The sequence below is a fragment of the Pezoporus flaviventris genome, unplaced genomic scaffold, assembly GCF_033815535.1.
Source record: "Pezoporus flaviventris isolate CSIRO_AGI_PZ_B2104156 unplaced genomic scaffold, CSIRO_AGI_Pfla_v1 ptg000002l, whole genome shotgun sequence".
Classification (NCBI taxonomy): Eukaryota; Metazoa; Chordata; class Aves; order Psittaciformes; family Psittacidae; genus Pezoporus; species Pezoporus flaviventris.
The window spans coordinates 32,110,272-32,134,181 of NW_026892550.1; the positions used below are offsets into that span (position 1 = coordinate 32,110,272).

At 38.3% G+C, this 23,910-nt stretch overlaps 1 protein-coding gene across 7 annotated transcripts in view; it reads right to left on the reverse strand.

Moving 5' to 3' along the window:
• Nucleotides 1-23,910, reverse strand: part of TENM3 (teneurin transmembrane protein 3) — a 1,360,315-nt gene that overhangs the window by 112,390 nt on the left and 1,224,015 nt on the right. For all 7 annotated transcript variants that reach the window (XM_061474586.1, XM_061474595.1, XM_061474622.1 and 4 more), the window contains 2 exons: nt 20,817-20,909; nt 6,113-6,351 (listed from right to left, as the gene is read on the reverse strand). In XM_061474586.1, the coding sequence (XP_061330570.1) occupies nt 6,113-6,351; nt 20,817-20,909 (332 nt within the window). The remainder of the gene's footprint in view (nt 1-6,112; nt 6,352-20,816; nt 20,910-23,910) is intronic.

Genomic DNA, 23,910 nt, shown 5'->3' on the forward strand with positions numbered 1-23,910 from the left:
TCCAGCCTGGCCTTGAACACTTCCAGGGATGGGGCAGCGACAAGTTCTCTGGGCAACCTGTTGCAGCGTCTCATTGCCTTCATAGTAAAACATTTTTTCCCAATGCCTAACCTAAATTTGCCCCCTTCCAGTTTAAAACCATCCCCCCTTGTCCTATCACTGCATGCCCTTGTAAAATGTATTAGCTACCTCAATGCCTTTAGTTTGATGGAAAAAGAAATGGTGTGAGAGCATAAACCTGGCAAACTGCAAAAATCTGCCACATATCTGCAGACAGGGAGCATATTCCCAAGCCCCACACCCCAGTGACGCTCCAGTCATAGCTAAGGTCCCAGCACAACCTTGGGAAGCTGACAGAAATGTGGAGAGAATGCGGAAAAACAAAAGTTCTTGATAAAACTCTCAGTGACAAAAGCATTACAACACTCAAAATTAAATGCAGGTCAAAGAGAAAAAGTTACAATAAACACATAATGAAAGTAAAGGTGATTAATGGCAACTAAACTATATTCTCCCTCATGCCTGTTAATTACAATACCTATGCTGGGTATTGTAATAAAAATTCCATTTAAGTGGCATTATTAATTAAGCTGTTTTCCTCATTCCTGGCAGTAATTGAGCTTTACAAACAGCAGAATATTGTTAACTTGGCATTGCAATCAAAAAGAAGTATTATATTGTTCTTCATTGATAAAGTAAAATAGGTTCCTTTTGATTACAAGTATATTCAGTCATTGCTTTAGTCACATTCTGTAACTGTCACAGTTTTAAGTCCATTAGTCTGGGGGAGGGTGACTATCTCCTCTGCCACTGAGCCAACATGAAAGGCATCTGGTCCTCCACAATCTGGAAACAGATGTGAATGCCAGCACTGTCACGCTAAATCCCGAGTAACATAAGAGAACCACAGACAACAAACTTATAAACATGGAAAGTTAAGCTCAGTTTGCAGAAACAGAGAATTGCCTAATCTTTAAGGTTTACTTAAAATTCACATGCAGGATAGTTCACTGACCCTCAGCTGTAATTTTCACACTGCATCCCTCTGTGTCAGCCTCCTCTAATAATGAAACTTGTTTGTTGTTTTTTCCTATCTCCTTCTTCTCTTTCTACCTTAAAACATTTTCCTCTTAAGTTGCTCCATTACTATGCTCAGTCAGTTTTTGAGATAACTATGGAGATAGTTATCCATTATTAGAAATCTATCAGCATACAAATATTCAGCTTAAGCATCTTGAGAAGATGAGAAAACAGTAACATTTTCAGATGGACCAAAAGCATGAATGCACAACATAATAACCACAGTGTATCTATTTTTATACAAACGCAGAAAATTATCTGTAATTATCAAACATGGCTTTCAAGTCTGGTATCTTTTTTGCATCCACATTTCATTTGCAATTTGCATTGTGACAGTATGGTCATCCCTGTGTCATAGCAGAACAGCAGTTTCACTGCTGTTTCTCACAGAATGGAATATAAACCAAAATACATGTTTTCCCAGAAGATACTGCAGTTGTTAAGCCTAAATGTTAGCTTTCTTCTCTGTTCAAAATGGATTGGCTGAACTCTTCACAGCAAGCAGTAGTAATAAAAACAGTCCCGTGGCCTTTTTAATTAAATAAAATTCCTTTTCCCTTTTTTTCCTACAGAAGAGATGTCCCTCTTCCATCACTAATATGTAAACATTTGCTTTATCACAAAGAATAGCTGGCTGGTGACCATTTGCTACAGAACCAAGGCTAACAAAATGATCAATCTAAAGGTACACAGAGGGTAAAATGCTCGAAAGACTTGGAACTATGAGAGATTGTTGTGAAGAAGTAAGGACAGCAGAGGCTCAAGTAGGTCAGGTCTCACTGTGTATTCAAAGAATGTTTTATGTTCATAGAAACCTATTTAGCAGACATAAGACAACATTTGTGACAGATGCATCCAATCTTCCGGTGTACAACTCTTCAAGCTTATTTGACTGAATCTGATATTGTGTAATTCCAACAGTGACTGAAGAAAAAGAATCGTGTATTTGGTTCTATGCGCAGTGAAAACGGCACTAGTCTTGTGCATTGACTTACACAATGTCAAGACAGTGCCATATCTGGCATTGTCTGATGTCCCCAAATTCTCGTTAATTTCTTCTCGTTGTTGAATCTACACTAAAGAAGAAATAATTACTATAGTACCAGCCTGTTAATATAGCTCCTCAGAGTCCATGCTATGCAACATATTAGAAACCATTCCTGACTAATGTGGCTCTCCATAATTGCAAGGTGATTTTTTCTGTTAGAAAAGAACCTACACCCAGGAACAAGCAGCTCCTCCCCTTAATAAAATCAAGAGTCGACAGGGAAGATTCCAAAAGGTAGAACTGAAGGATGGAGGTTACATATGAAACTGTGATTTGATGCCCATGTTTGACCTAGGAGTTGCTCTACAAAACTTTCCCTTCATTCACTCACTGCAAATGATGGATGCTTGAATGAGGCAGTAAGCCACGGGGAGCTGAAGGATTAAATTCTGTTTTGCCTTGCACATTTTAAAGCTGGACTCTATTTCTGGCTCTCATGCAGACTCTGTGTACCAAGTTTGGGTAAAAGTATTGATGTATATATAAAAAGAGGTCAAACTAAGGCAACTTCATATTTCTTACTCTTTCATGGCTTAAACTTAATACTGCTCTTCCTAGTCTTCCAAACAGGGAAAAAGAATCTAAAATGTTAATGTTGGAAAAAAACTGGCCATTTTCTTCCTTGATTGCAAATCTGATTATGGATAGCAGTTAAGCAAATGAGCAGCTTGCAGAAATTCCTGTGTAATCTTGATCCCAAAATGAGGCACTTTCTAGTCTTTATTTCCCATCTTTTTAACCCATTATTTCAGAGAACTTTTCTTTGAATCCTTTAGACTAGAGCTAATGTTTAATTTCACTCTTCTATTTGTTGCTGAGCTATCTTTTGGTTCAGCACTTGCATGTTTCTGTTGCTTAACTTTGTTTCTCAACCATTTAACAGTAGATGAAGCCTCTAAACATAACTATTCACAACTGACTTCTATTTTCTCTAAAAATTAGCAGGTCTCGCTGACAGGAATGGTAAACTTAAGCATTTTGTACACTGCAGAGTGGTTGAGAGATACAACTAGGGCTAAAAAAGCAAGAATATGCCTGAAGTGAGACTTCGTGTCCTTTAGACAGACATAACATTTTAAATCCCTTGTGACCCCCAAGACTGCATTAAGTGGCTTTACAATGTAGTGTTTGCTATGGTCTCTACCCATCTGACACCCTCTGCTCTCACTTCCTCTTTGTAGATGTAGGAGTTTTTCCTCTCAGAGTGATGGAAGAAGTGCAAGACAGACCAGACTCTTGATGCAGCTTGTTCCTCAGGGTGGGCTAATTGATGGAGCAATAATTGACTGAGCAGTTCTGCAAAGGCAGACATGAAGTCTAGCAAACGCCTCTTCTGCCTTACGCTGTCTGAGCAAAGGCTGTGGGTTCTGAAGTCACTTTTTCTACTCGATACCCACTGTAACTAAAATAAGCCTGGGCATGACATGGTCATCTCTCTGCCTTTCTGAGAAGGGCCTGGTTACACCCCTGTTCACCAGATGAGTGGTCCTATTAGTTCTTCAGTCTGCAGTGGCTACAGTCATAGAGCTGATATCAGCCACACTACGTTCCTCATCAATGTGTACTGGCATATTTTGCAGCAAGTGCTGTAGCATTTTCACGCTTGTGGCAATGTCTCCCTGTGAAGTTCAAAATGCATCTCAAACTTGCTTTACAAATGTGACATGCCACCTCAGCTGCTGTAAACCTCAGCAGGCAAGCCAGGCCACTGTGTTAGAGGCATGTCACAGGATGTTAGAGGTCACACAATACTGCAGTCCTCCCCATTTTATGTAATGACCAATTTCCTATCCAGTCATTTCCCTTTCCCACCTATGAAATGGTTAACCATGATGAAGAACTGTTTCCATCTTACAGTAATGATTTTCACAGATTTATGTTTGGATGGCCTATTAAATGGAGAGTATTTCTGATATTACCTCTATAGAGATGGTAAAACCACATATATATGAATGAGTGCAATCCATTCATAGTTTTATGGACCTGAAGTTCTCTAGACAGCCTCCCTGAGTGCTGGATTTTACATTTAGATTGCTGAGTTAGCTGAAATATGTGTAATATCACCAGTAGGCAAAGAGCTCCCTACTGACTATGGGCAGAGGAAGGCCCTTGTGTATTGTTTATTTCAGCAAGGATGTGAGCTGGCATGCGCTCATGAAACAAAACGTTGTACAGCTATATTTGGGCTTTTTTTTTACAGGGTATGTGAATAAATGATGTGGGGAGCTGAAAGCTCTCACTCAATGGAAAGCTCGACTCTTCTTCCCAAATACAGGAATAGAGATGCTTATATTTCTTAATGTGCCTATAGGACAAATAATCTGGCACAGCTATCTTCCCGTGCCCCTCGGATTCATAAGTAATCTGGTTCTTTTGGGGCCAGCAAAGTGTAGAGTTCAGTTCAGAATCAGGTCTTCAATATTTTACTATCTGTATGGCTGTTTTTCACAGTTCCTGACAGTTACATTTCATACTGAATTCCTTCTTTCGTATTTATGTATTTATTTAGCAGCAGATATTTGGTTCTGATGATTTATGAGGCAATATGATGGAAACTGAGCACAATTAATATGTTTTATAAATGGGATTATTTCAATCCCACTTTAAAAAAGAAGTAGTGCTGAAGCTTAACTCTAAACCACACCTTTATACTCCTGTGTACATTCACACAATACCCCTACAAATCCAATGACTGAAAGAGGCTTGGCAGCAGTGACAAGCTCTAGATGCATACAAGTCTTTTGTTCTTTGGGGTTGGCAGCTGAAGTGGGAAGGCTGCTCAGGAAGCTCTGCTTTGCTGGGGCAGAGAGGAATTTCTCCAGCTACTCAGCAACTCAGTTTCTTGCATTTTTCACAGGAGCTTCATCCCAGTAAGAACTACTTCAAAGGCTTTATACAGCTTATGCTGTGCCTTGGATTGAAATGTAGCAAGCCTGTTTCAACAAAGGCAATAAAGATTTAAGGATCATAAGACCTTCTAGGCTTTATTATTAACTTACACTGATTTTAAAGAGGGAGGGAAAGAAAGATTGATTCTCCCCTTTTCTTTCTGTGACTTCTTAAGACTATAAATCTGAGTGCAACTAATGCCAAAAACCAGACCCTTATGCTTATTTTTCCATAAATGTGGTGACTTAAGCTTCTAATTAACAAATTAGTCAAAAGAAAATCATTTGAAGACAATTTATGGAATAAGAGGTGAAAAAAATCTGTAAACTGGACAAAACCACAGAAGTTACAAGCACAAAGAGAGCCTATTCTATTGCTGTATTAAAGTCAATGGCATTTTTTCCACAGCCAAGCACTGCCCTCATTAATTGCCTAAAACTGAAATTATATAATATTTATAGCAAATGTTTAAGAAATTAAATAATTAAAGTAATGAAATAAAAGAAATCCTCAAAAAGAAAAATTGGGAAATGGAATATAACAAGCAAGTAGAGAAAAGAGAGAATAATTAAAAATAACCCACAAGACAGGAAGAAATCTCCATCTTATCTGTATGTTGTCCTTTTGGACAATTATTTCCCTATCTTGCAATCAAAAGTCTGTATTAGGCTTTTGCTCTAGCTCTATACACAAACATACGTGTCTGTAATGAGTAAATAAGTGATAGTTAACGTTCCTAAATGTCATATTAGTTTCACGCAAAATGAGAGAAGAGTTCCATGGATGTCATGCAAGTTACAGACACATTACAGAATTTTTAAAGCCTATATTTCAGAATACTTTCATAGGAATTAGACACCACAGAGCTTAATTGCAGTTCAAATACTTCTTTGAAGTTAATTCACCCACTATCATGCTGCAGAATGCTTGCAAAACATTCAAATTTTATTTTTCCTCTAAACAACTGGGACTTTTCATTACTGTTTTCTACTGTTACCAAAAATGTTGATAATTAAAGGTTAGTATGTCACAGTTCATATGCAATCCATCAGACACCCCTGTTCATGCTGACAATTATACAAAAATGGGACTCACCTATAAAGTAGGACAGCAGTATTGCCAGCAGCACTGAGACCCCTACGGCACAGAGTGCAGTACATTTCCAGCTACAGTACTTTGAAGACTTCTTGAATTTAAAAGCACTTCTGGATAGAGTGTTCCTAGGTAGTGGCCGAGTAGGAGGGGAATAAACAGAGCCGGATGCCATTGTGTACCCTGGCGTTGCAGTACTGAACAGCGGTGTGGTCCCTGTTCCTGTTTTGAATAGGAAATGCCTGTGGAAGAAAGAGTGTATGGTAAGGCATAAAAGTAATTAAAGCTGGAGCAGGCATACCTCTTCTGTTTTATGTGGCCTATTTTTCAAATAGCTAACAACATCCAATCTAGAAAGGGTCACAGAAGCAATACATGTCACGACACTCACACATGGAAAAAAACACTCTCCCTCTAAGAAAAGACTGACACCACCCCCCACCCCCACCACCCCCCCCCCCCATCAGTAATACCCTGGTATACAGACAGGAAACAGAACTACCCAAAACAGTATGGTAGGGAGGAGGTCTCTCAGAGTTTATCCGACAAGTAGGGACAGGCTTTCTGCTGCTATTTATTTTTGTTGGCTTCTGCTACAGACTACAGGGAACTCCATTAAGAAGTCAATAATGAGCAATCTGACTATAGCCCACACTTCTTATCACAGCTTTCCTGGGTTAAGTACAAAGAAAACAGAAATCTCTCAGATACAAAGTTTTGCCAACTTTGACAAAATTAGTCAGTTAAAAGATTATTTTTTTTGGTCCTAAGTACTCAGTTCACCAATTCATATCTCCTTGTACATAATCTTACTGTAACAAGGTCTGATTATGGATACAGCAGCTTTGTTACAGCCCAAGGAAGTACTCTACAGAATTAGATTTAGTAAGTGCTCAAAAAGAACCACAACCAGCAACAGAAATGAAAAGCAAAGCCAAAGTTAAGACACACTCAGTGAGTTACCAGTAAACTTAATTTCTCTCAATTAAAAGTTCTAAAACAAGTATTAGTCCCTGGGCCTGTCTACAGTAGAATCCTTTAATTTTAGTCCATGCAAGCTTAATTATTTTGGAAGAGCCTCTACGCATGGCATATGCTACTTGGAGTTTTCCTCCTGACGCACGTATACAACTCTATGAACAACAAAATTTCAGCCAAACAAAGATCTTTACACCTGGGTTTTTTCCACCAATTTGTTATGCTGGCAACTCTGTAATGTAAGGTTTGACCTTAGCTCATTAGGCTTTGCAGAAGGAATAAATTATAGCTAAAAATCGTAAGAAAGCACACTGTGGAGAACCTTGAACTTACCAAGCGCACAAACAGCTAAACAGAGCTAGACAGGTGTTTGCATTTTTTAATAGGTAAGAGACACTCATGAATTGCTGATACCTAGATCCTCTTGGAGCTCAAGGGCATGCCTACACCGTGTTTGCCTACTGCATGCCATCTATATGGTATGGGTCAGAGGATCTAGCACCAAATGAGCTAGCTTTGGAGCGGAAAGCCCTCTAGTTACACCATGCGGCACTGTGGACTGCTTCTTAGCTGATGACACTTCCAACAAGAACCTTGCTTGGATCCCTGCACAGTAATGAAGTAACCTGTACAGGTATAGCAGCTTTGTCAGAAATGCACTAGAGAGACACTAGAAATTAATTTATCCCACCGCAGCCTGAGAAAAATACCAGCACTTGATAAACAAGGTTTGTTGTTTGCAGGTGATTTTACTATGGAGGTTAATAGATGAACTAGAACATCTTGGCATAAGCCTCTCCTTGAAAATATCTGCATTATAAACATGATCCTATGAAATATGCTACATGGGTTACTTCATTTTGAACAACATTAAACTTGCTGGCAATAACAACACAAGGATATGTACTAGATCTATCGATGCACAACAGCATATCACAATTTTTCTTGGCTTCTGAACTCAGAGGATTATCAATGATTTCAAAAGACAAAGCCCTGGTGGTTTAAATCCTCCCTAAGAAGGTACTTCGTTAAAAGTTGTGACATTTTCTATGTAATAAACACCAAAATAATAGTAACCAGCCTCATGTAAAAAATGTTTTACACCTTACATCATTACTGTGATTTTACAGATTCGCAGAAGCATACAGATTCATTAAGTCCTGATAAAGTATCTTATCCACTTGGCTATTACTGCTTTCTCATTTTTGCCTACATATGGTAGATGCTATGTCCAGGCATACTTCACAAAGGGTGTCTACACAGAACTTAAGAAAATGCCAAACAGAAAGGTAGCCATTTCTCTCTCTATGTGCAATATGCACTCTTTTGGGGGACTGAAGGAAAGCCACATTGTAGATATAATAACACCCCTCCTAAACATTGCTTCCATGTTAAAAATAAGAAGCTGCCTGACCAACCTGCAATTTTCACATCCTCCTGCTCTTGCAGGTAGGGTCAACAGACTAAAATGAAAACTGGCATTATACAAGCACTTGAACAGAATTCCATATACCTTAAGCTTTAACAAAATAATGCAACAAAACAGTTGGCCTCTGATCTTTTCATTTTTATTTTTTATTTTTTTTTTCCTCCAAGAAAGTGAGAGCTGAGATGTTGGCTTTGGTACAGCATAGCCTACTAAAGACTGTAATCCATATCCTCAGAGCCTTTGAGAAGATAATCCCATAGGTAAACTCAGGAGATGGCTGCATGTACGTGGTGCTGCAAGCTGTCATAGCTCTGACAGTTCATCTCGGGCACCAAGGCAATGAGAGGAAATTGTAACTTTTATATGTGAATCATAGAATCATTTAGTTAGAAAAGACTTTTAAGATCATCTAGTCCAACCATTAACCTAGAACTGCCAAGTCCACCACTAAACCACGTACCTAAGTACATCTACACATCTTTTAAGCACCTTCAGGGGACGGTAACTTCAACACTTAATTGGGCAGCCTGATCCAATGCTTGATAACCCTTTCGCTGAAAATTTTTTTCCTAATATACAATCTAAACCTTCCCTGATGCAACTGGAGGCGATCTCCTCTTGTCCTATTGCTTGTTACTTGGGAGAAGAGACTGACACCCACCTTGCTACAACCTCCTTTCGGGTAGTTATAGAGAGTGATCAGGTCATAGAATCACAGAATGGTTTGGGTTGGAAGGGACCTTCAAATGTCATCTAATCCAACCCCTGTTCAATGAGCAGGGACATCTTCATCTAGATCAGGTTGCCTGGAACCACATCCAGCCTGGCCTTGAACATCTCCAGGGATGGCGCATCCACCACCTCTCTGGGCAACCTGTTCCAGTGTTTTACCACCCTCATTGTAAAGAATTTTTAACTCGCATCCAGTCTGAAAATTTTTCAAGAGTGCCCTTTTCTCCAGGATAAACAGTCACAGTTTTCTCAGCCTCTTAAGACTTGTGCTCTAGACCCTTCACCAGCTTTGCTGCCCTTCTTCAGACATGCTCCAGCAACTCAGTATCCTACTTGTAGAGAGGGGCTCAGAAGTGAACACAGGATTTGAGGTGAAGCCTCACCAGTGACAAGTACAGGGGGACAATCACTTCCCTAGTCCTGCTGGTCATACTGCTTCTGATACAGGCCAGGATGCCTTGGCCTTCTTGGCCGCCTGGGCACAAGCTGGCTCATGTTCAGTGGCCGTCAATCAGCACCCCCAAGTCCTTTTTCTCGGAGCAGCTTTCCAGCCACTCTTCCCCAAGCCTGTAGCGTTGCATGGGGTTGTTGTGGGCCAAGTACACGACGTAGCCCTCTGCCTGGTTGAACCTCTTACCATCAGCCACAGCCCATTGATCCAGCCTGTCCAGATCCCTCTGTAGACGCTTCCTACCCTCAAGCAGATCAACACTCCTGCCCAACTAGGTGCTGCCTGCAAACTCACTGAGAGTGCATTCGATCCCCTTGTCCAGATCACTGATAAAAATATTGAACAGAACTGGCCCCAGTACTGAGCCCTGGAGAACACTACTGGTGACCAGCTGCCAAACGGATTCCAACTGGACGTCAACTCCACCACCACTCTTAGGGCATGTTTGGGCCATCCAGTTTTTTATCCAGCAAAGAGTACACCCATCCAAGCCATGAACAGCCAGTTTCTCTAGGAGAATGCTGATGGAATTCAGCAGTAGGAATTCAGTAGTGTGTAGTCCTAGGCAGCACACAGCAAAACTCACTTTAAGCTATTCTTCCTTTGCTTCAAATGCTATGAATACAATGCCAGAGTGGTCACACCAGCTGGCTGGAAAATGCCTAGGGAAAAATAATGATGGAAACCCCAGCCTGGCATCTTCTTCTAGGTTAAGAAAATTTGTTTGGATCTCTCTATTCCTAATGAGTGGAGTTACTAACAAAGTTGTCAGAAACTCTCCTACTACATTAACTCCGAGTGAGAGGTATTTAAAGTGTAATGCTATCAGACTTGCACATCTTGTCTGCTTCACTGAGCCATGCCAAACTGTGTTCCTATGAGACGCTCAGAAGGTTATGGTATCTGACAACAAATGCAGGCTGCTTCCAGATAATGCTGAAATTCTTATGCTCTTGAAATATAATCCACTCACAAATGATTTTAATTATCTATATATCCATCTACCTTGTCTTTTCAAACCATCGAACTCGAATAGCTAACTTCTAAAGCCTAAACTGTTTGCACTACTTGACCAAGGACTGACTTACTGGCAATTACACTACGTTTCATCTCGTAGGGAGCTTACAGCATCTGCAATATCTGCATCTGCAGATTATAGCATCTGCAGTCTTCTATTCAAAATTGATCATCTAACAAGCATTTGCCAGACCTTCATGTAAGCAGCACTTTAAATATTTTATTAAGCTCTAGATTACAAAAATCCGGTGAATCATGCTAATGTTTTAAAAGACTAGCTCTGTTGTTTTTTATTAAATAATTCAATTCACTTTTTAAAGCAAATAATATTCTACCTTTACGCTTACACAATATATATTTCTGTCTGCTTATTCAATATATGCTGGTATTAAAAAGTGTAGCTCATCTTAACATTTCAGGGAGGGAAAAATTCATTATGTAGCAAATCTAAACTGCAGACTTGTAGGAAAATACAAAGCTGTGCTATAAACTAATTCTTGGATGCAAAGAGAGCTGGAAAGTCCCCTTATTTCCCAAAGGGTATACAGTTTATTTAAGCTTCCACCCTTAAAAGAAAAGACAGAAATACATCATCAAAAACATCAAAGATGTCAGCTCAGAAAACAAGCATGAATAGAAGCAAAATAATCACACTTTTAACTCTGTACTCCCTGAGCAGCAAGTGCTGGTGTGCACCTGCTGACATGCAGCTTTCTTCCTCCTCAAGTTGAGGGGAGGATTCATATCAAATACGATTTTCTCTGCGCTGACGCATCCTCCGTGGAAAATAAAACTGAAGCACCCACTACCAAATTCAGTAAAAGGGAAAGCAGGAGGGGGGGAAAAAGTGATAAAGAAGCCCATGAGTTAGACAGAAAGATTAAATTGACTGAAAACTGTGTCTTCAGAGAAACTGAGATAGATAATCACAACATTCAAGGACAGAAATGCTGAGACCATAAGCCCAAATACTTCTGATATGAGAAAGGCAGGTGTCCAGCAACAGAATGCGATTTAGAATAGCTTTCTTTATGAAAGGATGTGTGACAAAAACTTTTGACCTCGGTTTAGAAGGAAATGGATACTATGCATCAATGAATGCAATACAGCATAAACACGTCTGGAAAGCCCTACATTCCAGACTGACAGATGCACAGATATTATACAAATAAACTATTCCACATTACTTTTAAATAGATTGGTCTCAATTTGTACAGAATTATTGCATAATTTTAACATTCCCGATATAATTTTTACATTAGATATATGATTCTATTTATTTATTTATTTTTAGTTTATGCTGAAATTGCATCACCTTGCAAAAGATTCAGCATGATCTGTAGCTATGATTTCTCTGGGTTTGGGCATCACATACAGAATACCTTGTATGTACTTGGGAGACATGTGGAAGAGCCTAACTTACCATTCCCAGCAACTTTCTTGGCAGCATTTTTGTCCTGTTTTGAAGTATTTCATACAGCCCAACCCATGGCTACATGAAATATTTTGCCATGAATTTCATGGCAAATATGTCACAGTGTACTAAAAGTCACACAGGACTTTTACAAAATTTGTACTAAATACAGAATTGTCAATAAGGCCCACCCAAATTCTACTGAACTGCTGCAAGTACATCAGAACATACATCTCATTTTATCACCTTGCCAGTGAGATTTAAAGGCAGCTATTGTTATTTTGCGCAACCTTATTATTTAGACGATGACTGCTGTTGCAGAATAATTGCCAGGCCATATGCATATAAAACAATGAAACATTCAACACAAGAGCTACAATACAATTGATCCAGAATAAAAATTTATTTAGAATGTATGTGCTTAAGAAATCTAAATTCCTTCCTCCCAAATCTTTAAATCTTGTGTACTGATGTATACTACCAGCACTTGAAGAATTTGGAGCAGAAAAACGTCTCTTAGCTTGGTTATGTTTCTGAATAGAGAAATCCATCATGGTCAGTAACAAATGTCCTAGTGCCATTGCAGTATAGATTTTCTTGCAGTACTGTCTCCTACGCTGCCCTACATGCTGTTTGGTCAGTTCCATGATGGTATTAATGATACAAGGCTCTTCAGATAATTACAGACCACTACTGAAGACTACTGAGCAAGAACAGCTATCACATTCAGAAGACTGCACTACAAAAGGAATTCAGTGTTAAAATTGTCTCTGACCCATGCTTTTGAAGGGGGTCTCTTTCTAAAAACAGTGTAAGGGGTAGGATTCCTGCAAGCATATATGCAGGACAAGAGCAAGTTAGTTCATTCCAGAAATTGTGGAGGATGATTATCTTATTTGATAGATAACAGTTACATGTGCAAAATCTCTGTGTAACTGTAACCAAATAAGCAGAGTCAGGATTACCACAGTAGGGCAGATCACCAGGAACAACACCCTCTCTGAAAGTGACTAGCACAAAGGGGGGGGAGGAACTAACAGTTCACTCTTTCTTTATAATCCAAAACTCATGCTTGCACTCATTCTTGTGGTGTTTTGTTCTGCAGGCATCGTGTCAAAAATTTATTTTCTTCTATCAATTTCAGTTTAAATACAACTGATTGTTCCCTTGTTCTTGTATAATGAGTATGTGCTGTTTGCACTACAGTATATAAAGACAAATTTTTTTTATAACATAACTGTTTGATTAATTGTATATTTTTAGGGTAAAACATACAAAAGCATTAAAAAGTAATTGCCTGAAGCAAAAAAGCAAAATTGGGCTCTTTATGGATCAGGCAAAGGCAACCACGGAGTTGAGGAAAGCTATTTTCAGATCCCTGTTGTTTCAGTGCAGAATGTAACAAAAGTGACATTTTGAAAATGAAAGAACGGAAAATAACTTGAGGAGAGGTGGAAGAGGAAAGAAAAACCATCCCTAACGTTTTCTGCATTTGCTTCTTCTACCTGTAGTTCCCAAAAGGCCCCCAAATATTTAGGTATATTCATGGCTCTCTAAGAATTTCTTTCAAGTAATTAACAAGTCCACTAAACTGCTATATTTGACTCATCTGTTCTCCCTGCAATGTGAGAAAAACCCTGTACATACTAGCAATTACCAACACAGGAAACCAATGATGGCTCAAAAGATCACTGTACTTTACTTGACTCTTGCAGCCAAGGCAATACCACTCTGTTTTCAGTATTCACAGGTTAAATGCTTTATAAAATGGGCACACCAATTTTTACATTGTGGATCATAGGTTAATCTTCCCTCCCAACCCAACTGAAATCTGCCAGTACCCAACTCCATTAAAAATTATTTGTCTCTAAGGAGTGTTGAATTTGTGGACATTGTCATCTGAAATAAGGCATTTGTAAATAAGGACAGGCAAATGGTCTTATCCATTCTGCTAAGGTCCTAAATCTGTTATCCTGGACTCACTTGAAGGCATTAAGCAGTAATATCTACACCTTAGACATCTCGAATTTGGAACACATCGATCTGATTTTCATAAGTGGAAAAAATCCTATCAAACCCACTTTGAACAAATGCAAGTTGAGTGAAATGTAAGTTTTAGTGCATTTATTTTTTGGCAACATATTCACCTCCCAGGACCAATACTTCAGGAGGCATGACTTCTCTGCTCAGAATTCTATAGTACTCCTAATGACTTGGTTTTCATGCTTAATATAATGGTATTATTGAATTTCTGGGAATAAAGACTGTAATTATTCTGTTTTGTAATGAATACAGCTGAGATGTTTGCTCACCTGACCAAAACTCAAGATACCAGATGCTGTCCAAAAAAGGTCACAATTTATCATGTACCTGTCTGGAGACAGCAGCAATCAGTAATTCTGCTTTTCAAAGGGGTTGTTGCACTTTCTGCAACAGTTCAGCAGCCCCAGAAGGCCAATGTAAGCAAGACAGACAGAAGGGTAGCTGCAGTTTTATCTTTTATTTTTGTGACGGTTCAAAGGGGCATAGGAAAGTCAGACAGAATAGACTTCCAAAGTCTGGGGGCTCTCATTCTCTACATCAAACACATCATTATTGACACACGCAGAGTTAATGCGTTCCTATCTCTGTGTGAAGACCTACCGTTTGATTGACTATTTCCATACAAAGAAATTAATTCATCTTAAGAAAGTACCTTCCAGAGAAGATTAATATATCCAGCTGCAGCTATTTTAGTTTGCTCCAACTTCTCTCATTCCATTTTTTTTTAATTTATGTCTGACTTTCCTTAATGCAAACCAGCTGAACTTTTCTCTCCTGGGAATAGACTATCATGTTTTCTGTTTGTTGACAAACCCCTTACCAGATACATTAACTGTCAGAATCAGTAGAAAACCATTAACTGTGGAAAAAACGGTGGTCCGAGATCACAATCAGTCAGTGCACTAAATCTACTGACTGGTGTGCCCCCTGTCTGCTGACAGACCCTATTCATGCTAGATTGAACTGGGTTCTCTGAGCGAGACCATGACCCTCACTGCCACTTGACATTAGAGAGCTCCACCTGGTTCACTAATGGATAGATAACATCAATAAATCTGATTCCTTGCACTGAGCTGAGGAAGCAGATGCAAAGAGAAGATTAATCTCTGCTGACTGACATTATAGGGAAGATGTAAAAGATAACAGAAATTACTGACTAGGTCTCATATAAACTCTGGTTCACTGATGCATGAGATCGGCTTTCCCAGTAGGCTCCTGAAGGAATTGGATTTTTGTTTCTCTATGAACACTTTATGCTTGTCTTCATCTTCTGTTAACATTCTTCTGAGATGAAACCTTGTAGCTGGTGGTGTTTGCCCTTAGCATGGGCTTATGACTAACTTCCACAGAACCATATGGCTGCATTTAACATAAATCCAAATGAGCACAGAAACTACACTATCCTGAAAATTTGTCTCAGTTTATTTTCTGTGCAGAATTGCAATCAAAAAATTGCTTAGAAAGAGATAATATTAATTTCTTCTTCATCAGAGCCAGTATTAATACTATCATAATCCTAGGAAAAACACTGAGATCACATCAGATCAAACGATGATCGAGTTTGGAGGAAAGAAAGGAAGAAAGCAAGAAGGAGAAGAGAGCTATTATCCATACGCAAAAACAGAGGAAACATCTGTGGGAATAAGCTTCTGTGGAGATTAGCTTCTTCTAACAGCTTATTCAAATCTTTCAAAAAACCACTTCATATATGGCAATACTTACTTGAGTTTGGGTGGGTTTCCACTGAAGACCCACTTTCTTTACTAACTGAAGACTAAAAGCCAAGAAAGAAAAGAAGTACTACTAGGGCTGCAAGTGCCTTCCTCACTGCTTTTGTGTTTTTTCACATATGGCCTCCAGCGGGTTACTGCTCCACTGCTGGCTGCTGCTGGTGAAAAACTGGAGAAGTCAGGCAGAGCAACATGAACCTGAAGCTTCAAACAGCAATTCAGACATGACATTATCCCAGCCTGTTGCGCAAGCCACCAGGACATGGTGACTTGAAGGACTGGATACTGACAAAAGCCCCAAACTTCCTCTCTTTAGGTGTGCAAGAATAAATCTTGTCTTCTGTAATGCACCTACCTTCTTTGTGGTGTAAAAAAGAATATAGTGGTATCGCATGTAGAAGGCACCTGTAAACATCCCATTATTTGTTCCTCCAAAGTCAGACTCAGGCAGATAATTCTCTCCCCCACAGAAGGAGGAGTTCCCTTCTGTGATATGTAAATGCAACTCTAGGATCAAAAGAATTAGTATGATCAGACACCTCTGCTGAGCCTGCTCTTTCATGCTCCTCTCTCCTATACTGCACTCTGAGAAGATGAGCAAGGGAAAGAAACAATGCTAAGCCACACTCTACAGAAGTGAGCAGAAGAGTGTGATGCAAAGAATAACTCATAGTGCTGGGAAGACAAGCAAAGAAACCTGCCATAATTTTAGTTACACATACTCTTCCTTGCAGGATTGTCCCATTACCTTCTTTCAGGAGAGACTGGAATTAGACTTATGTATTGCTGAAAAAATATCAGTATCTCCTTACAGGCTTTTTCTGGGTCTCTCAGAAGACTAGCGCATACACAGACTTCCATGTAGATTGCAGTAAGTGACCTGGCTCTCAGTACTGTTGGCAACACTCACTTCTGAAGCAGTTGGAGTGAACCTGACAGCCTCATAGTGCACTTTCTGATACTGTCAGTGTTCATGCTATTCCAGTTCTCCTCTCTCCAAAGGAGAAGAAAGCAGTGGAAAGCATCCAAATTTTGCAGTGAGATCTGGAAATGTTCATGTGAGTAGTAACAATTCATACTACAATTCCACATCTTGTTCTCCGGCCTTCTAGAATCATATCCTGACCAGTTCTCAGAGATGAGGCATTCTAATCTTGGCCAGTTCTTGACTTGAGTATTGAATAAGTTAAACTTCACAGGAACAAAATCAAAGAAAGGTAGGGCACAAGCACTCCTCCAATCTCTTTTACTACCCTTTCTGCCTTCATAAAGCTGAAAGAGAACAATTGCTTTAGATGTCTCAAAAGGCACATGAAGGCGATCTCAAAAAGCAAATGTGGTTTAAGGAAGACTCAGGGCTGCATTATTTACCCACAGATTAATTTAGAAGTTGGAACAAAGGCTGAAATTTCATCTGCAGCTGAAAGACCTAAGTGAGCTACTGGACATTTCAAAAGGATATAAAACCAGAGGGAAGTTAAAGAAGTGAAGTATTATTCTGCCAGTGATAAGTTCTGATTCTGCCTCAAGCAGCAAGCAGGCTGAAAGTTTCCATCATAATGGATCTGTGAACCATAGTTCACTTACTGATGTCCGTGGCTGGGGTTCTCTTCCAATTGAGTCTGTGATAACCCATGATGAACTCTGTGCTGCCACTACTATGCTACCAGCAGTCACTCAAACAGCCAGATTCATGTCACGACAGTGACAGCACTCATGACCCCTCAGCTGCAGCCACTACCACCAGCTTGGCAACTGTGCGTGTACACAATGGTAATACCTGTTTTCTAGTCCTTATTGTTTCCTGGTAAAAACTTGTACTAGCATACATTCTCATATGCAACATGCCAAGATTTATAGACTTGAGAGACCACCATTCAGCGATTCAACAAGACAGAGGGCTACTCCTTGTGCCCCGGAGAGGGTGATGCTTTAGCTTTAATGGTACCCACTTCCCATACACCTTTTTGGAGCTGGACTTCTCTTTGTGCAACCAGCATTATAAGAGATGCTGGATGCTGGTACCATACAGCCTTTACTTTGTCATGGTGCTTGGTATGATTTTTTTCAACTGTTTCAATGTGACAGAAAGAATTTCCAGAATCTGTTCAAATTTGGTTTTGGTTCAGCTTGAACTGCACTGACTAGGATGTCAGACTCAACTGCAGTTATGAAACTGTAGAAAGACATCAGCTTTTAATTTTGTAAATTTTGACTGCTTAAGTTTATGCTGATGACTTTTTTTTTTTTTTTACTAAAGTAGTTTTTTGTTTAACTTGTGAATTTTTAAGGCAAGTTTAAAGAAACTTCAGAGACTGCATTGAAAGGCTTCTTCTCAGCGTAGGGCATCACAGATACAAAATTTTTGTTTTGATTATTTCTGGTTTCTGTCATTAGCAGAGCATATGCCAGCAGCCAAGGTTTCTCATAATCTTGAGTCAGTCTTACAAGCGATGAGCTGCATGCTATTTAAAAGGATTTCACACGTAATCACAAGCAGTAACGGACAAGTAATAATCTTGGTGTCCATCCTTTCATCTTTCAGCCTCTAGTCCTCTTGCATTTTACCTAAGTCCTACCTTGCCTAACTAACCATTTTCAGTTTCTCCTTCTGGACTACTCCATCTACCCATTTGCATACTCACTCCTACCCTTCTTCTGCCCAGTCATTTTCACTTTTCTCCTTTACACTTTGCACTCCTGGCTTCTTCCACTCTTACATTTAATTCAGTATGCCCTTATAACAACCTGACCTCTTTCAAACTCAGCTGTCCTGAACCTTTTCCCCAAAGATGACAAAATTCCCCAGCCAACCTCCTTGCAAAGAATTCTTATTTATATGCAACAGGAAGTTTCCAAACTCTAACCCTGCAAAAATATAAATTTTTCAGAAAATTAGGTGACTCTGCAGAAACAGAAAATGCTGGGAAGCTTTATCTGTAAGAAATACAAATATGGTCATTTGCTGACAGTGACACTTGTTTTTCAGATTTCACATCTAGATAACTTGAGGAGAGGACTATAAGGATAGGAAACAGAAAAATGAACTTTTTACTTCAAACTAAGCTGATTTGTCAACATGTATACTAATGTATGTTTACATCTTAGAGATAAGAATAATTGTATGAAGTAAAGCTAACAGTACGTACCATTAAAATACTCTCAGATTTCCAGCTGTCTTATGATAATTAATACACTGTGCACAAATCTTTCAAAGCTATAAACAACTACTCTTTAGGTCTAGGCCTATGAATCATTAGGATTTCTATGCAAAATGCCTATTTCTATTACCATTATTAGCACTAAAATTGTCAAATTCATTAGATTTATATTGTCTCTGTGAGCCAAACAAACTAAACCATAGTATATCATAAAGTAACACACACATGACATGAAAACAAAGAAACAAATATATAATTATTCTAGCTGTGAAACAGTATGTTAGTGAGGTTGATAAACTGAATCTTCATGCTGATAGCATGTTGTAGTCTCAAATCTATTATGCTTTGGAACCAATGTGTTATTATCTCTGGACAACTTTCACACCAGGAGGTGATCACTGCTAGCATAATTTAAAAAATGAAGGGATTACAAACAAGATAAATTTCATTGTATTGTTACCTGAATTAGTACCAACCAACAGGAATTTCATGTAACATAGTCTATTTGCTAAAATACTTGCATTTGGTAGTCCCATTACAAACATGTAAAGAATAAACCAGGCATGATTCTATTAACTCCACTTCAGCAATTATGCATTTGAATCAGTACTGTATGGTAATTGGTCTACAGGGAACAATAATATTTAGTTTTGTTCTTTTTTAATACAGTATGCTTACATTTTTACTTAAAATATATTAGTGTCTTCCAGTAACTATCTGCACTATTTTTGAGTTTGCTGATAGTGATTAACTGAATTTAACATACCATTCTCCTCCTGCTGTTAATTTTAATTTGTGGCTAAGTGAAGGTTTAAGAAGCAGATCAATGTACAGTGTCAATGTATTTTACAGTTTAATTAGTTATTAATGGATGGATGCAGGTCTCATTTAATCAAATAGCACCTTATCCCTTTTATAATATTAAGAGTTACAATTAGCAAAACAGAATTTGAACATAAAGCTCTATTTGTTAACACAGTATAAAGAAAAAATGGTAAATTTATGATTAATAATTCTTTACTAAAATTTAGCATATTGTGCTGATTAGCAGGCTGGAACTCATAGAGCAATGGCACTGCTTTGTCAGGGTTTTTTTTTTGTGTGGATCAGAAACCAAGTATACTGATATGGCATAAGAATGCCAAAATATAGCTCAAATATAAAGACAGATATTAACTACAAAGTTAAGCAGATATGGAACAGTGCTGTAAGATAAATTTTATTGAAATAAATTGAAATATTCACTTATCTGGAATTCTCTATTTCTAGTTATACATTTATCAGCAGTTCCAATTTCAAAATAGCTAGTAGAAAACATTATAGATTAGATACATAATTTTCTTAAGTTCTATGATTGGTCATTCCCTATGCTATATGACTATGTCATAATATTTCTAAAACAAACATTTGATAAGTAGTAAATGTATTACAAACTAAGGCTCAGATCTGGCAAATATGTAATCATGCAGTTTGCAACAGCTTTCAGAACCAGGTCATAGAGAATTAATACAACCTGTATTCTTATTTTCGTAAGTGAAAGCAAATAAGATCTGGCAGTCAAAGTTTACCATTTGTATTTATCACGAGTCAGTATCAGATATTATCTGAAGTATAATTTTTTAAAAAATCAGATACAAAGATGAGGAAGTCTGTTTCAGATGTTTTGACTATTGTCACCAAAATCTTCCTTCAAATCACATTTTGCCTTCTGTGTCAACAGTTATCATCATGCAAACACTGAGAGTCACATACCCATAACTGCTATCGTGATATGTTGGAGAAAACACATCCATCTCTATAAGGTTGTCATGACCATTTGCAAGGACTGCTTGATTTCCTAATTCTCTATACACAAAGATACAAAAAAATGAAATTAGAGTGGCAATTTCAGTTTAAAGAATGGGATGATCCCACAAAAAGAATGTATTAATTCTGTTGCATAACTTTCTTTTTCTACAGATGTGCAAAACTGCAACTGCATTTTAAATGTGAAATTTATCTGCTTTCCATGCTGTCCCCTGAACCACATACTGAGTTGTAACTTGAAGACACAGTATTACAAGGCTACCATTAGGTGGTTACTACCCTTTGGTGATTGCTTATTTATGTGGAAGACCTTGAATAAAATTCCTGGCTGCTGCCTGTGGCAAGACAGGCTTAAAGACTGAGCAGTGCATAGTAGGAGATGTTGTTTAGCTGAGGCTGGGCCAGAGATGAAGTAATAGAAGTGAACTATTAACAGACAGTCTCTTGCTGGCTATCTGGCACAGCCAGTCAGCCAGAAAATATGCAGAGGGCTAGCTACCAGAGTAAGTGGAGATCTCATGTTCTGCAAACGACACTGCACAGCAGTCAGGGAAGGAAAGGAAAGACCACAGACTCTGGCTCTCTTCAGGAATGGCGAGAAAATGAAGTGGGGGAAACAAAGCCAGGCACTATTTTGTTTAGAACTGCATATTCCTTTTCTCCTACCTAAAACAGGCAAAGTTTTGGAAAAAAAATTTGGATCCATGCTTACTTCAATAGCTGCACATCTCTGAAGAGGTGAATGATAAACTCAAAGAATACTGCGCAAATACGACTGAATTTTGGACTACCATTGCTTGACTAAGAGACAGGGAACAAAATACACAGTGTGGACAAATTCCAAGTATTCATGGCAACAGAAAGGGATTTTTGAGCAGAAAGGATGCCAGTGAGATCAAGCAAAAATCTAAGGATACTACTGACATCAGTGGAAGCTCACAGGCCCAATGTGCTAGGATTTAAACACAGATGCTTTGTGAGCACCAACTGCATGAGCATTTTAAAAGAAAACAACTTTTTAATCAACTTTAGCCTTTCAAAACAATACTGGTTGTTTGATTTCATGAATGTGGCTAACGTGCATATACTGACCCCATAATTATGGCACGCCAATCTTATTCATGCTCTCAGCAATAGAAATAGTCCTGTTTCCTCAACTTGGAGACCAGCAGTGTGGCACACCCACAATGACACATGGGATCTTCAGAAAAGCAGGACTTGAACTCTATCCTCAGTTTCTGCCTTTAGTTTGTACTGTTCCTTCTCACTATAAGTAAAATGGCTAAACAAGTCCATGTGTGAAAACCTGGAAGACTTACAGAATGGAACAATTTTGAATTTGATTAAACCAGATACTGTTATAGTGGGTGGAATGCATAAAATAGCTGCTTTGAGCAGACTTTAACCTCTGGCAACACTGTGCTTTTGCAGACAATCAATCAGCCTCTACACAAATTGATTTAGGACTTCTCTGGAAACTATCAACACCATTTCCACACCTTAATCGATACTGAAGGTGGTAGCTTCATTGGTAATTCACCCCAATAAAGATATAAGGGTGTGTTCCTCGCTCTAAAATCTTTGCATTCTAAAATAAAGTTTGGATCAAGACTGCATAATGATTTTCATGGAACACATTCTAGGAATTGTTTTGTCTGTACCACTTCTGAGACATTCTAGTGATTTAATTAAATCCTTCAAAATGCTGAAATATTTTCCAGCCATCAACTATTTTTTCAACCAGTTCCCTCTTTCTTCTCCTTAAAATTACTAGATAAGTAACTGAATACAGGAATACTCGTTCTATTTTTAAGCATAAGTTAGTGGTAAGAGAAGACTGAGCAGTACCAGTATAGACTATGAAAAACACGTGACTTTCTTGTTTATTTTCTATAAAATACTCACAGTCTATCATATAAAATACAGCCATCTTTCAAAAAAAATTGAAGTACTTTATAGAGCAAATCAAGAACAAGAAAAGCTCTTTGATTCATTGACACATTAGCACAGATTCTGAATAAAGTTATATAATATTATCAGATTTATTCCTTGACTGGAATATGTAAATTTCCTCTTGCTGACAAATTTACCTTAGACATTCAATGCCTCAGATTAATGAAATATTGCATGAGAAATGCTCGAAGAGATGCTGCCAGCTTACTTTTTCCAACAAATTTATGAATTCTAACCTACTTTTCCTCTGCACATCTCTATAATATGTAATTGATTGCGCTTTAGCAAAATTCTGTACATTCAATATTTAACAGAGAAAGCATTTAAAGCATTGATTTACTAAGTATTTTTAAGTATCAGTAATTTAGAGCCTACTAGAATGCAAAGCCATGAGAATGTAACTAATGATCCTGGCGCGCAAGAACTCATTACTAAAACTAGTAGGTGAATAAAATCTTTAAGACCAATGATAAGAACCCCCCCACTAATATTTAATTACTTAATCATCATTTAAGATATTCAGACACCCGACACATAGTCATGCATTTGCATGATTTTGGCTTTTCAGCCAGTAGTTCAAAGAACAAAACCAAAAGTTATTCAAAATATTCCCTGTTTTTTTATTTCTTCAGAAGTTAATACTGTTCTACGGTGCTGGCTTCTCCAGCAGATCTACTGCTGCTACAGCTGAACCTAACTCATAGCAGGCTGGGGAAGAGTCAAACCGTAAAAATCATTAAATGTCAAATGAAAAGATCCTTCAGTTTGCAGAAAATCTGCAGGAAATATTTTCTTTTTTTTTTTTTTTTTTTAAATGTATATTTTACTGAGCCCCAACAGAATTAAGACAATTTCTGCCACTGCTCAGTAACGTCATAGTCATTTAAAGATGGCATCAAAGCTGAAGTAACATTCACGTAACCAAAGCTGCAGTTTCAGCCCCTCATCAAATTTTAAGAAAATAGTCCTTTTATATTTAGAAAAACACATCAAATGGAATTTCTGTTGTATGTTATTGATCTGTCACCTCACAGTTCATCCACTTAACCAGTAACAGCTATGCTTTACACAAAAGCATTAACTCTAT